Here is a 15,283-nt window from a genome sequence, read left to right on the forward strand (position 1 = left end):
CGCTCTGACAACTGCCGGTTCTCGGCAGTACTTTCCTCACGATCTGACAGCGTGAGGAAAGTGCAGCCGAGAACCGGCACTTGCATTTCCCTCTGATCAGCGTGTCTTTGGACACCGCTGATCAGGTGGTAAAAGGCCGCTGTGATTGGCCTTTTACCACATCACGTGATCAGCTGTGTCCGTAGGACACAGCGATCACGGAGATCGCTGGGTGCGCGCCCCCTGGGGCGCGCAGGAGAGCGCGTTCTGGGAGGCCGACATATGACGTCCACCCAGAACTGGCCGTCCGCAGTGCAGCCGTCATTCGGCTATCTGCGGTCGGCAACAAGTTAAAGTGCATCAAAAACCAAACATTTAAAGCCCATTTAAAGATATTTAAAAAATATCCACCCTTGCAGTGGGGCCCTTGCACATTTCCCTTTCAATAATTTGTTTGGGCCAAGGTTGGCCAAACAATCTATTTCCATTGCTAACTGGGGTGGCTGCTGTGTATTTTGTAATATACTGCATTAGCTACATACAGTAAGCAGTGCTGTGTTCCAGCAGCAGTACAGTGACTTCCCGCCAGTAGAGGTGGACTATTCTACCATTCACGAGAAGCCTTGTATTTTTAGCAGTGAATACAAGACTTTCTCTGCTTGGCTTATGTGGAGAGATGGGCGGGTGATGCCACGATTTTGAAAGAAGTGTGTTTCCCCCCCCCCCCCCCCCCAAATTATACTTCCCTAGGTGGATGCTGCATTAGTGCCCTGCCATCTCTAAGGGTAATCACATGACCACTCATCGCTGAGTTCTCACTGCCACTGTGAGCAAAGAGTGATGACTGTCTGTCACTGTTGTCTGCTCTGTCCCCCCCTTGTGCTCACTGGAGCGCTGGGCTTTGGAGGGGGTGGGAGTGGCTTGCTCAAGCTCTCAGCAGATCGCTGAGAGGCTGAGCCAGGTGCCGCTCCAAACTCTGGGGTGGTTCCTGACTTTATATTCCAATGGTTTTTATTAATTTTTTAAACATTATAAAACAGAGGCAATAAAACTCGCCCACACGGGCTATCAATTGCACAGAAAAAAAAATGCAATATAAAAGAAAAACAGTGCTCTAACGCCAACAGGGCAAAAGGTACGCCCACGCAGGGGCTATCAATGGCACATAAGGAACAAAACATTAATGCAACTGACTAACAACTAAAGGCAGCTGTCCAGTCACACCAAAAACAGAGAGAGAGAGAAAGGGGAAAAAAAAAAGGGAGGGGGGCAATAAGCAGGGGTCCAAGAGTGCCAATATCGAACGCCATTACATCCCCAGGCTAGCTGGGGGGAGTGTGGGAAAGGCATATTGCAACCACGGCTCCCATATTTTCAAAAATTTACGGTGGGAGTGGTTCCTGACTTTAAAGCCGTGATCTTTCCCCAGGCTGGACCGCCTGACTGACATCACCTGACAGCGGGCTTTAACCCACTGTCGGCTGAGAACAGGTCACAAAAGTGCAGAATGAACTGCACTCCTGTGATCCACAGAAGTACATCCAAAAGAGCTTTGGCTGTACTTCTTTAACCTCGGCCAGTCAGAGGAATCCTTGTACTGACTGATCTAAAGACAAGGTTCCTCAAGGATGGTGGAGACGTACTCAACCTAACTCTAATTCTGACAGGAGGTTGTCTGTACTGCTGCCTGGACACAGCACCGCTTACTTTATGTAGCTGATGCGCACACAGCAGTTGCATCAGTTAGTAATGGAAAAAGTTTGTTTGAGCCAGCTTGGCCCGACTGGACTATTTAAAGTGCTTTGAAAACTGGTAATTCTACTTTAAATGCTCTTTATGCCTAGGGGTGCATGAAAATGGTGTAAATACTTGCCTTTTTCCTCACTCCAGCAGGGTCCCTAAAGTGCTGCAACCAGTCCCCCGCAGCCTGCTCTATAAGCTGCAACAGAAGTGAGTTACATATTCTTTAAATGCCCAACATTGCATGATTTGCCTTATACAGTTCTTGCATGCCAATGTATGAGACAATGGTGAAGAAGTGTATGGAACTGATAGCAGCATGTATGGGCACATTTTTGTTGCTGTTTTGCGTGTTTTACCACTTGTGTATTAACCCTTCACCTATACACTGGATTGGATGGATTATGAACAATCATTAGAAAAGTTCAGCTATAAGAAGATGTCCATATCTGTAAGATTTGGTGGGTGCAAGCTGGATTTCTGGAACACATTCATTTCCTACCTTCGTAGCTCACAGTCACCTTTTTTTATATATACAGTGCATTCATAAAGTATTCAGACCCCCTTCATGTTTTTTATGTTGCCTGATACTACAGTTTTAGAATTTTAGAAATGTCTGTGAATTTATTAACTACTTGCCAACCGCAGATAGCCAAATGACGGCTACACTACAGCCGGCCAGTTCTGGGAGGGCGTCCTATGACGTCCTCCCAGAACACGCTGTCCTGCGCGCACCCGGCGATCTCCGTGATACGGACACAGCTGATCACGTGATGTGGTAAAAGGCCAATCACAGCGGCCTTTTACCACGTGATCAGCCGTGTCCAATGACACACTGATCACTGGGAAATGCAATTGCCGGTTCTCGGCTGCACTTTCCTTGCGGTGTCAGAGCGCGAGGAAAGTACTGCCGAGAACCGGCAGTTGTCAGAGCAGGGATCTGCACCGATCATCAGGGCACTGATGATCTGTGCCCAGCAGTGCCACACACCAGTTCCGCCCACCTGTGCCACCCAGCAGTGCCACCCACCTGTGCCACCCAGCAGTGCCACCCACCTGTGCCACCTAGCAGTGCCACCCACCTGTGCCACCCACCAGTGCCACCCACCTGTGCCCACCAGTGCCACCCACCTGTGCCCACCAGTGCTGCCAGTCAGTGCCCAGCAGTTGCACCAGTCAATGCCTAGCAGTGCTGCCAGTCAGTGCCCAGCAGTGATGCCAGTCAGTGCCACCTATCAGTGCTGTCTATCAGTACCCATTTTCAGTGCCGCCTATCCGTGACACCTCATTAGTGCTATCCTACTGTGAACTTTTACTTGTGAGCTACTGAAGGGTGCAAATATATATATATATATATATATATATATATATATATATATATATATATATATATATATATATATATATATATATAACAATCTATGTACATATAACCAATGTGTCGCAGGCGTCCTTGCTCACCCTCACGTGGTGTGCGTCAGTGAGATAACAAAAAGAAAATTGGGTGCCGCGCTCTATTCATTGTTTTTTTTCTAAAGATTATGCACAATTATTTAAATCAGTATCTATTAATCTCTCTATAAATTATCACCATGAGTAACCATTCATATACTTTGTACCAATAATTATATAAAAAACAAAAAAAATTGTGAATAAAAATAATAAAATAATAACGTGAATTGCAAAAAATAAAAGTCCAACTATAATTTTTGATTTATGAATGAATCCCATATGCACTTGGATGATATCAAATTCCATTTAGATTCAACAGAAAGATGAATGCCATATACTCTCCTTTATATCCTGTGCTGTATAGCTGCAATGGTTAGCAATAGAAGCTGCACTGTGGGTCACTGCAATGGATGAAGTTACTCCTTCCCCAGCACTCCCCTTAACCAAGTTCTCCTCCCATGGATCATAAGGGAAAGAAAAAAAGGTGCATAGTGTTTTATCCAAAAGGTTTTAATAAAGGCTATTAGTACACTCACATGTTGTTAGTAATATATGCGCTTTTGTTATATATACAGCCGCGGGTAGCGGTGGAATCAGCCTCGTTAATGTGCCTACGCACACTGTGAATACTCGCCGTTCTGACTGCGGATGTGTGATGACGTCACTGCCCCTCCCCTACGCGTTATGCTACAGAGACTCGTAGCTTCCTCTGGGGGATGTAGTTTGTTACCTCATTAGTGCTGCCTATCCGTGCCGCCTATCCGTGCCACCTCATTAGTGCTGCCTATCAGTGCCCTTCAGTGCTGCCGATCAGTGCCGCCTATCAGTGCCCATCAGTGCTGCCTCATCAACGCACATCAGTGAAGAGGAAAAATTACCTGTTTGAAAAATTTTATAATAGAAACAAAGAAACTTTTGTATTTTTTAAAATTATTTGCAATTTTTTTGTTTATAGCGCAAAACGTAAAGCGCCCAGCAGCGATTATATATCACCAAAAGAAAGCTCTATTTGTGAGAAAAAAATGATATAAATTTCATATGGGTACAATCTTGCATGACCGCGCAATTGTCATTCAAAGTGCGACACCGCTGAAAGCTGAAAATTGGCCTGGTAAAGAAGGGGGTATAAGTGCCTGGTAGGCAAGTGGTTAAAAAGAAATAAAATGAAATATCACATATACTGCAGGGGTGTGTAAATGTTTGAGAAAACTACTTTGCACAAGCTTAACATCATTTTAGGCCTGAAGATTACATAAAAACCCATAACATTATATATTTTCTGAAAGCAGAGAACCTAGACAATAAAATAGTGGTAGTTCCAATTTATTATGTTGCATGATATTACCACAAAATTTCAGTAAAAAATACAAGCAAGTTAATTTTAGGGCACAAAAAAAGCAATAAATTACCCTGTTTTTTGGTAAAATATAAAAGATGAGGTTGCACTGAGTAAATAGATATCCAACTTGTCAAACCTTAAATTTGTGCACGCTTGTGAAATGGCGACGAACCTCAGTACCCTATAATTGCTATAGGTAAATACTTTTAAAGCACCTTATAGGTGATCAGTTTAGCATTACGGAGAAGGTCTGGTGCTAGAATTATTGCTCTCATTCTGGCGTGCGCAGCAATATGTGACGTGTATCACAATTGATGTTTTCATATGTAGGCACCCCAGCATGTTCTTTTACGTTTGTACATTTGTATATGTAGGGGTGGGGGGCCTCAAATTTTTTTGGGGGGTGGTATGGTATGTGCTTGAGTGTAACTGATTTTTTACAATTAAAAAAAAAAATTTTTGTTTACTTTTGTTTTTTTTTTAATCACATAGGGGAAAAAGTCCTCTATGTGATGATTTTTTTGGTGACAGGTTCAAATCACACCGCATTACATTCTTTCTTTTTTTCACCGCTTCCGTGGCCAGAAATCTCTCAATGAGGACCTAGAAGTGACCTAGAAATCATAACCTTACTTCCAGGTCAGGACAAGAAGGTGAGGGGAGCAGACGTGTCCGCTCTCCTCAATCCCCTATAGCCCACGGCGGTGAGCTGGTCCTGGGCCTGCAGATGGGCAAGCGGAGTCCAGAAGACCTCACGGTGGGGGGGAGAGGCTGGCACTGTGTGGAAGCAATCGGGTGGCATCGCTGATGCCCGAATGCTTCCACCTGACAGGTGAGCCCGCTGCTTGCCCACAGCAGGGCTAAAAGTAGCAAATAATTATCTGCCCGACGCCCAGAACTACATGTCCTGGGCGTCGGGCGATAGGAATTGAACATCCCTGTACTGAATATACACTGCTCAAAAAAAATTAAAGGAACACTTTTTAATCAGAGTATAGCATCAAGTCCGGTAAACTCCTAGGTGATCGATCTGGTCAGTTAAGTAGCAGAGGGGGTTGATAATCCGTTTCAGCTGCTTTGGTGTTAATGAAATTAACAGGTGCACTAGATAGGCAACAATGAGACGAGCCCCAAAACAGGAATGGTTTTACAGGTGGAGGTCACTAGGTTTTTTTCCCTACTCATCTTTTGTGACTGGTTTTCACTAGTTTTGCATTAGGCTAGGGTCCGTGTCACTACTGGTAGCATGAGGCGATGCCTGGACCCTACAGAGGTTGCGCAGGCAGTCCTGCTCCTCCAGGATGGCACATTAATACGTGCTATTGCCAAAAGGTTTGCTGTCTCCCAGCACAGTCTCAAGAGCATGGTGGAGATTCCAGGAGACAGGCAGTTACTCTAGGAGTGCTGGACAGGGCCGTAGAAGGTCCTTAGCCAAATAGTAGGACCGGTATCTGCTCCTTTGTGCAAGGAGCACGTGACAGACGTGAAAGGGTCTGGAAAAGCCGTGGAGAACATTATGCTGTCTGTAACATCATTTGGCATGACCATTTTCGGTGGTGGGTCAGTGATGGCCTGAGGAGGCATATCCATGGAGGGACGCACAGACCTCTACAGGCTAGACAATGGCACCTTGACTGTCATTAGGTATTGGGATGAAATCCTTGGACCCATTGTCAGACCCAACGCTGGTGCAGTGGGTCTTGGGTTCCTCCTGGTGCATGACAATGCCCGACCTCATGTGGCGAGAGTATGCAGGCAGTTCCTGGAGGATGAAGGAATTGATATTGAATGGCCCCCACGGTCGCCTGACCTAAATCTAATAGAACACCTCTGGGGATATCATGTTTCAGTCAATCTGACACAGCCACATTGTACCACAGACTGTCCAGGAGCTCAGTGATGCAATGGCCCAGATCTGGGAGGAAATGCCCCAGGACACCATCCGTCGTCTCATTAGGAGCATGTCCCAATGTTGTTAGGCATGCATACAAGCATGTGGGGGCCATACAAACTACTGAGTACCATTTTGAGTTGCTGCAATGAAGTTTCAGCAAAATGGACTAGCCTGCTGCATAATTTTTTCATTCGGGGTGTCTTTGAATTCAGTCCTCTGTAGGTTGATAATTTTCATTTCCATCAAACAATGGGGCATCCTTACATTCCTAACACATTACCCAGTCCATATCAGTACAGATATCCAGCATGATATTTTTACCCATTGAGCTCTGGGCTGGAGAATCTGGAGGGAGAACACAAATCGCCAGTGATGGGCTGACATTGCTCCTTCATACACTGGCAGTCTGTGTGCTGAGATGATCAGAGGAGAACATGTTTCCTAAACCACTAATGATCGGAGATCAGCAATAATCCTTAGGATCGCCGCTGATCCCGGTTTCATAAAAGGACACCTAAGGCCTTTCTCTCCCAATTGCTCAGTTTAACCGGGTGACCAGCTCTTGGAAGAGTCCTGGTTGTGCCGAACTTTTTCAGATTTAGAATTATGGAGGTTAGTGGTGCACCGAAATGAAAATTCTGCTGCCGAAACCGAAAATTCAAAATGCACTTAGCTGAAATCCAAAATACGCAGTTTTTAAAAAATGAATATATATTTTTTGAAAAAAAATACACTTTAATTAAAAAAAACAACAAAAAAACAATAAATACCCCAATTCTTTTGTACAATATGAAAGAGGATGTTACTGTGAGTAAATAGAAACCCAACCCTTTAAAATTGCGCACGCTCGTGGAATGGCGTGAAACTTAAAAATCTCCATGGGTGGTGCTTTAAAAATGTCTACAGGTTAGCAGTATAAAGTTACAGAAGAGGTCTAGTGCGAGAATTATTGCTCTTGCTCTGACTTTTGCGGTGATACCTCACATGTGTGGGTTTGAACACTCATTTACATATGTGGGCATGGCCTACGTATGCGTTCACCGCTATGTGCGAGCACAGGGGGACTAGGGCACTTTAAACTTTTTTTTTAAACTTTATTTAATAGATGTATATGTATATATTTTTTTTGCACTGTCCCTTTAAAAAATTTTTAATCACTTTTATTCTTATCACAAGAAATGCATGCATCCCTTGTGATATAAATAATTAGTGACAGGTCCTCTTTATGGAGGGATATGGTGTCCATAAGACCCCACCTCTCTCCTCTGCAATGTAAAGCATTGGATCAAAAAAAAGCATTGATCTAGTGCCTTAAAAACAATAATAAAAAAAATAATGGCCGGAACGGGAAGTGACATCGCTCCGGTCCTCCAAGGGCACAGATATGTTACTGAGCTTTATTTACCCAATTTCACCAATGACTATTACAGCCAAAATGAAGATGTCACAACCCTTTTAAAGGTATCCAGCTACAAGAGAGACTGATTAATATGGGTGTGTGGAAGGGTCACAGATGCACATTACTGCAGGGAAATCTCACCTGTTGTGTCTTTGGGAAATATATAGTAAAGAGCTAGAAGGATTTTCAAGTTGTTTCTGGCCTCCCAAAATGAAATTTCAGGTTGGTGTTGGTTTGACCTGAAATGCTAACTTGTAATTGTATGTTAGATTGAGCCTGAACTCAAAAAAGTAAAGATTTGTTATGTTGTAGGGAACATTTACAAATGTTAATTGTGCCAAAGCAGCACCCTGAAAAATCTAACTTCATTAATTCCTCCTGAAAAATAGCAGTGCACATACTTGAGTGTACCTAGGCACCCCTGTGCCTACAGCCTCATAGCTTTATATCTTCATTGTGAGATTTGAGGCACTGTTACCTCTAACTGCTAGTCTTGAAAGATTTATAGCGAGATTTTATGTGTCTGGTTTGCTGCTCTTTGCTTTTATTGTTGGACCTGAGGAAACAAGCTCTGCCTCTACAAAGATGTCTGCCTCCACACAGTACAGAACAAGGCATGGTAAGACAGTAATGGGGGAAAGATCAGCTGCAGGGAGACCACAGGCAAAAATGGCGACTAGTCATTTGGCCTCTGCCTGCCTTTCTTTTGGGCAGACCTTCCAGAGTTCTTTAATATAGCTCTTCATTCAGTTATGTTGTATGGTTCTGTATTACAAAAAAAATCTAACTAGTACTGAGAATTGGGGAATGTTTAAGGTTATTTGAGAGTGTTTTAATTTTACAGTTCACAAGAAATATCTTTTACTCATTTTTCTAGGGGATGAAGGAAATTGAATGGTAATTACTATTTGATGGTAATTGGCTGTAATACAAACCTGTGCTGAAAAGGTTGTCCTTGTAAGCTCATAAAATGAATTCCACACTCATTATTTTAACAGGAAGTCAACTTTCTTTAATGTGTTGACTAAAAGCCAGGCTGCTGCAGAGAACTTTCCATTTTGCACTATTAATCCAAATGAGAGCCGGGTGCCCATCCCAGATGACAGATTTGACTTCCTGTGTCTACAGCACAAGCCAGTGAGGTAAGAGCTTGACTATCTTGAAAGATAATACCAGTGTGCATAGTTTAAGAGAACTGCTTGTGAATGAAAAAATAAACAAATTTGCCCCCTAATTTAGCTTTTTGTCAGTGTGTCTGTCTTTACAGCTCGAGAGCTGGGGTCAAAGGTCACCTTAACGATGAGTTCCAGGCATTGTAAATTTTTACATAGTTACATTGGTCCAGCTTGTACCAGTGTAACTATGTACAGTGCTCAGCATAAATGAGGTCACCCCTTTTGAAAAGTAAGATTTTAATCAATGTTTCAATGAACACAAGAACACTTTAAAAATGTAGACAAAACTGAGTTTTATAGAACATTTGTTTAGCTCATTACATGAAAGTAAGGTTAATAATATAACTTACATTACAAAATCTTCCGTTTTACTCAAATTAGGTGATGCAAAAATGAATACAATCCACAACAAAAACTACTACACTAGTATTTTGTATGACCACCAAATCTTCTAGGCATGGAATGAATGAGTTGGCGACATATTGCAACATCTATCTTTTTCCATTCCTCAAGAACGACCTCTTTTTTTAGAGCCTGGATGGAGAGTGATGCTCAACTTGTCTCTTCAGAATTCCTCAGGTGTTTGATTGGGTTTAGATCATTAGACATACAGTATCTTAATGCATCTTAAATTTTTGTATCACTTTTGCTACAGAATTCTGACTGATAAGCAAAGCTTTGCTGATATTCTTGTAGCCGTCACCTTTCTTGTGTAAAGAAATTTTCTTTCTCAAGCCTTGTGACATTTCTCTTCCATGTGGTGCCATTGCTGACAACATGAAATGGGAAGGGGTTTTCTTTAAGTAACACCCTTTTATAATCAACTGTCAGCTGAACACCTGTTTAATGAATAATTAGACTTGCCTGTAGTTGAATCTTGTTAATTAGGATTTTGTTGTCTAAAATTTAGCTTTGCTCCTAAGACTTTCATTGAGGTGTATTAAGTTTTGTAACATGGTCTTGAATTAATTTGTTAGGAAAAATACTTTCTCCTATCACCTTCCAGGACAGCACACCTGAGAGATGAGGGGCTCCTCCATACAGGTAACATAATCAATTTACAGCTGTTTTAAGTCCCTTCCCCTCCAGTATTGATTGTGTTTCTCCCTACATCAGAATGTTTTTTTTCTGTGACCAGAAGACTGGGGACGGTATGATGGTACCCCTGTGAGGCAGGCATAGGGAGGCCGACCTGTGAGAAGGAGGCTTGTTCCTTCTCACAGGTCGCCCCCACTTGGCAGCAGTACTCTGGTCACAGGGGAGTGTGAACTGCCGCTGTAAGGTGCAAAAAAATGCCACCCAGCTGCTGTTTCCTTCTCCCACATGGTCTTCACTACCCATCGGCTTGCAGAGGAACAGGAAGAGGAGGCGTGCATTCCAAGACTCATTCTGGCTCCACAAGATCTTCCCAATGCGTGACCGGAAGGGGGCAGGGCCAGGAACACGGTGCGAGATGAGAGATTCTGGAGGACCCCGGGGAGTGAGGACGACAGCAGGGTGGCTAAGAGCGCTAAGCTGACATTCCAGGACTGCACACCTGGCTTTTGCATTGGAGACCGAGCTGAACTACCTCATGGAGAAGGAGGAAGGGATGGCAGCACTGGTGACTGCAGGCAAGTCTAAGTCCGTACTCGGTGAGTGCCTTTCTTGAGGGGGAGAGTGGAGGTCCAGATTAACCATGTTGGGTCAGCCTGGTTAGACTATGTGGGTCCCCCCCCAATTAACTATTTGTTAAAGCTCTGCAGCCGGAGGGGGACAGGGGGAGAGAGACTAAGCAATTGGTGTTCCTCTTCTCTCTTTCAGAATCCCCAAGCGGAACCCAGCTGGCCCCTGATAGACCACCTTCTGTACCTGCGAGCTCTAGCTCCTCTAGGAAATGTAGTTATCGTGGAGAGAAACTAGCTGGGTCTCACCCTAAACCTTTATGACTTCGCTGGACCCCAAGGATTACATGTCCCAATTCATCCGGAACATCAGGCATACTTAAGGTTTGCTATAGTAATTTGAGAAGAAACGGCTCACTGGCAGTTCAGGGATCTTTCTTTTAGACTAGTGGCCAGTCCAAGGATTTTTTTTTTTAAAATCCTAGCCGAAGCAGTGGTACTCCTGCACCTTCAAGGGATATATCTGACCCCTTATTTAGACGATCTTCTAATCTTTGGTCCCTCTGCTATCCAGGTGAAGGCAGACACGGGGAGGGTGATCACCATCCTGGAGTCTGTGGGTTGGATAGTGAGTATTTAGAAATCCTCTCTGGAGCCGGAGTAGGTCAAAACCTTTTTAGGCTATATGATGGACACAAGCTAAATAACTCTTTCTACTGAGGGACAAGTTGCAGAAAATAGTCTTGTCGGTGAAGGTTCTGCTAGAGATGTCTTCAAGCTCTCCCAAGGGAGAGCTTGAGGGTGCTGGGACTGATGTCGGCAGCCATCCCGGCTATAGTGTGGGTACAATTCCACTCAAGAGACCTGCAGTTCTTCCTTTTGCCCTGCTGGGGCATGACAAAAAGCTGTTCCTCACTTCACAGGTAAAATCCTCACTGGAATGGTGGGTAACCCCAAGCAATCTGCAGGGAGGCACGCCCTGGGCCCATTGGGGTCTCTGATGCAAGCTCCTGGGGGTGGGGTGCTCACTTGGAGGATGCCAAAGCCCGAGGTTCTTGGGACAAGGCAGTTTCCCAGTCTTCATCCAACTCCAGGGAACTCAGAGCAGTAGGTGAAGCCCTGAAAGCTTTCGAGAACAGTATCTCGGGCGAGAGGTTCAGGTCAGCTCCGACAATGCCACCACGGTGGCCTGCCTGAACCATCAGTGTGGAACCAGATCCAGATATCTTTGGGACCTATCCAAGGAGATCTGGGGTTGGGCTAAAGGGAAAGTTATTTCCCTGGCCACAGTTCATATAAGGGGGACAAGCAACCAGGAAGAGGACTTCCTCAAGCGCCAGCTGATTGGACAGGGGGATTGGGATCTGAACCTTAAGGTATTTCAGGCCTTGGTCCAACGGTTCAACAACCCAGAGATTGGCCTTTTTGCCGATGGGAAGAACAGAAAAGTGAGGAGTTTCTTCTCAATGTCTCAAGAGAGAGAGTCAGACGCCCTAAATGCCTTGTTGCAGACCTGGCGGTTCAGACTGGCATATGTTTTTCCCCCACTGGCGTTGATCCCACGAGTCCTCCAGAAGCTCAGCCAGTTGTTAGGCCATCTCCTCCTGATTGCACCTTGGTGGCCAAGGAGATCATGGTTCGCGAGCCTAAAATCCCTGCCGGTGGCACCTCCTTGGAGACTTCCGATCCTTCCAGATCATATTCTTCAGGGTCCGGTGCTTCACCCAAAGCCGGAGTTCTTCCAATTAAAGGCCTGGCTAGTGAGCGCCAAATCCTAAAGAGTAAGGGTTGTTCGGACAGAGTTATAGACACCTCCTAAGCAGAAAGCCTGTAACCAGAAAAATTTACTCAAAAGTATGGAAAATCTTTTGTTCATGGTGCAAACGGAAACAGGTATCCTCTACCTCTGTTCCTATAATCTTGGAGTTTCTCCAGGATGGTGTTGAAAGAGTGGCGGCAGTTAGCACCCTTCGAGTACAAATTGCTGCACTTTGTTTTTCTTGACACCAAATTAGCTAGAGAACCTTTAGTTAAGTGTTTTTTTTTTGGTGGCTGGAGAAAGAATTACCTCAGCCACAAAAGAGAGGTTTCTGCCGTGGGATCTGACCAGAGTGCTAGAAGCCTTATCAAAGCACCCTTTTGAACCAATAGAGGCGATTCTCTTTTTGACATTATCTTTTTTGCTGGCTATCACCACAGCTAGAAGAGTTGGAGACCTATAATATTTGTTTTCAAAGATCCCTTTTTGTTGATCCTATCAGATTGGGTCTGGCCTAGGGGGTGACCCCATGTACTTGCCCAAGGTAGCTTCCTTATCTAATAGAACACAGGAAATAACTTTGCCTTCCTGCTGTCATAATCCCAGGAACGCAAAAGAAAAGAAATTCCACTGTCTTGATGTGCAAAGATGTCTCTTCGCTTATTTGCATAGGGCCAAAGATTTTAGGAGGTCTGACCATCTGATAATTTCTTATGCTGGACCAAGGAAGGAACTTCAAGCCTCTAAGGCTTCGTTCTCCAGGTGGATCAGACAAGTTATTGCCTTAGCTTATGAGAGTTCGGATTCCTGCACCAACAAAGGTCATTTCTTTTGTTGCTCACTCAACCAGGGCTGTGGCCACATCCTGGGTGGAAAAAGTGGGGAGCCTCCTGGGAACAGATTCACAGTGCAGCCACCTGGTCCAGTCAAGACACCTTCTTGAAACATTACCGGATTGAAGTGCTGTCGCAGCAAGACTTAGCCTTCGGCCAGAAGGTGCTGCAGGCTGTGGTCCTACCCTAAGGTAGGCCTGTGGTTACTTGATTATCTTCTCAGGTGTACTGTCCTGGAAGGTGATAGGAGAAAAGCAACCGTTAGACTTACCGGTAACGGCATTTCTACGAACCTTCCAGGACGGCAGGCCTACTTCCCATCCTAGTAAGGGAGGGGATTAAACCCCTAAAAATTGTAACTGGTGACTGCCTATGTATAATGATTCCCCTTGTGGACCGGTTTCGGTAGTTACTTTATTACAAACTGGAGGGCAAGGGGAAGGGAGGGGACTTATAACAGCTGTAAATTGATTGTGTTTCCTTTAGGGAGGAGCCCCTCGTCTCAGGTGTGTCGTCCTGGAGGGTTTGTAGAAATGTTGTTATTGGTAAGTCTTAACTGTTTTTTTTTGTGTGTGCAAATTAACAAATCTTGTTTGCAATCAATGGTCCACATTTGTGGGAGTATTTTGTAGTATAGTGTCCCATAGAAAATGTTGATTCTGAAAGGAAAGTAAAGGTTTTCTTACAAATCTGTTGGGGTGTACTCATTTATGCTGAGCACTGTATATACCATACCTGGCTAATGCCCTGGAAGCTGGAAATCCGTTAAGTTGACACCACTACTCCAGTGATATCCACTTGCTTCTGGTCCTGTACTTAGTAGCCAGCCTGAGGCCCATTCAGTGAATACTTTGCATTTTCTGAATGAATGCAAATGTTCTCTGGTTGGGTGAGGTGGGGAGTGCGACATCACCGCCGCACTTCTCCACCTTGTCCAATCAGAGAATGCTTTGCATTTGTTCAGAGATTGCAAAGCATTCTCTAAATGGCACCCATGCTAAGCAGCCAACCTCCTGTATTCACAATGCATCAATTCAGCTGCTTAGAACAGGACTCGGAAACACATGGAGATCACTGAAATAGCAGTGTCTGTAGTGATTTCCAGATTCCAGGTCCAAGCTGGACCAATGTAACTATGAAAATAAAAATAAAATGGGGAAAAAAGTACCATACCCAGAATTCATCTTTAGGTCTGATAGCTATTTGATGCTGTAATGCAGTTTCAGGAGCAGGGAGGTAGTGAGGTTAGGCAGTGTTCCTCTGAGCCAGGCTATACCGAAAAGTTGGACTGCACCTGCGTAAAGCTAATTACTGGGGGTGAAAATAAAGTAAACCTTTCCTACTGCCTGCTCATGTTACCCTAGTGTTTCTGTTTAGGGCCCTAACTTAACCAAAAGTCATTGGAAGGCAATCAGATTGTGATTGCACCTCTGACCATCTTTTATTGTCTGTGGCCATCATTAGGCTGGATTCATTGGGGCAGTAAAAGAAGCAGGTGCCTTTTGACCCCTAAACAGTAGGACTCAGTTTACTGAGTCATTTGGCTTGGCACGCATGGTGACTGCTATGTACAGTTTGTGCCATGACTGTCCATTTATTTTCTATTCCCACAAGGTCCATCACAAAATACAGCCATACTAATGAGGGCTCTGGATACTCTTACATTTAAGTGGATCCAGTCTAACACATTTTTCTGCACCTTACCTTGTCCTGTTAAAATCGAATGCAGATAACGTAACAGGCCAGGAAGAGACAGGTGCAGGGAAGGAAAGGGATTTTGTGAATTTTGGCAATGTGGAGTTTCTTGCTTTCACTATTGAAACACCTTTAAAGGTGGGTGCCGACTTCTTAACAACCAACATCTCTGAGCCGAACTGTCACATTTAGCAGTGGTATGGTTACCTCTACTAAGTCTTTCACTTTCAGCTGCAACCAGTCTGCAGTAAAAAGTTGGAAAAAAAAACATGTTAAATATCAAAAAAATATAAACATGGTGTTTAATGTGTGTTTTTTTTGTGAATTGATTGCTTGTGTAATACAGCATGAGTTATTTTAAGGCTTATACTTATGCAGTATTTAACTCTTATTGCATTGAGCCCTGTTTAACCA

At 44.2% G+C, this 15,283-nt stretch overlaps 1 protein-coding gene across 3 annotated transcripts in view; it reads left to right on the forward strand.

The window, feature by feature from the left end:
* Positions 1–15,283, forward strand: part of OLA1 (Obg like ATPase 1) — a 282,107-nt gene that overhangs the window by 25,567 nt on the left and 241,257 nt on the right. For all 3 annotated transcript variants that reach the window (XM_089690486.1, XM_089690485.1, XM_089690484.1), the window contains exon 3: positions 8,802–8,945. In XM_089690486.1, the coding sequence (XP_089546612.1) occupies positions 8,802–8,945 (144 nt within the window). The remainder of the gene's footprint in view (positions 1–8,801; positions 8,946–15,283) is intronic.

Source organism: Staurois parvus, unplaced genomic scaffold (assembly GCF_062004578.1).
Source record: "Staurois parvus isolate SC_StPar_1 unplaced genomic scaffold, SC_StPar_1.0 ptg000530l, whole genome shotgun sequence".
Classification (NCBI taxonomy): domain Eukaryota; kingdom Metazoa; phylum Chordata; class Amphibia; order Anura; family Ranidae; genus Staurois; species Staurois parvus.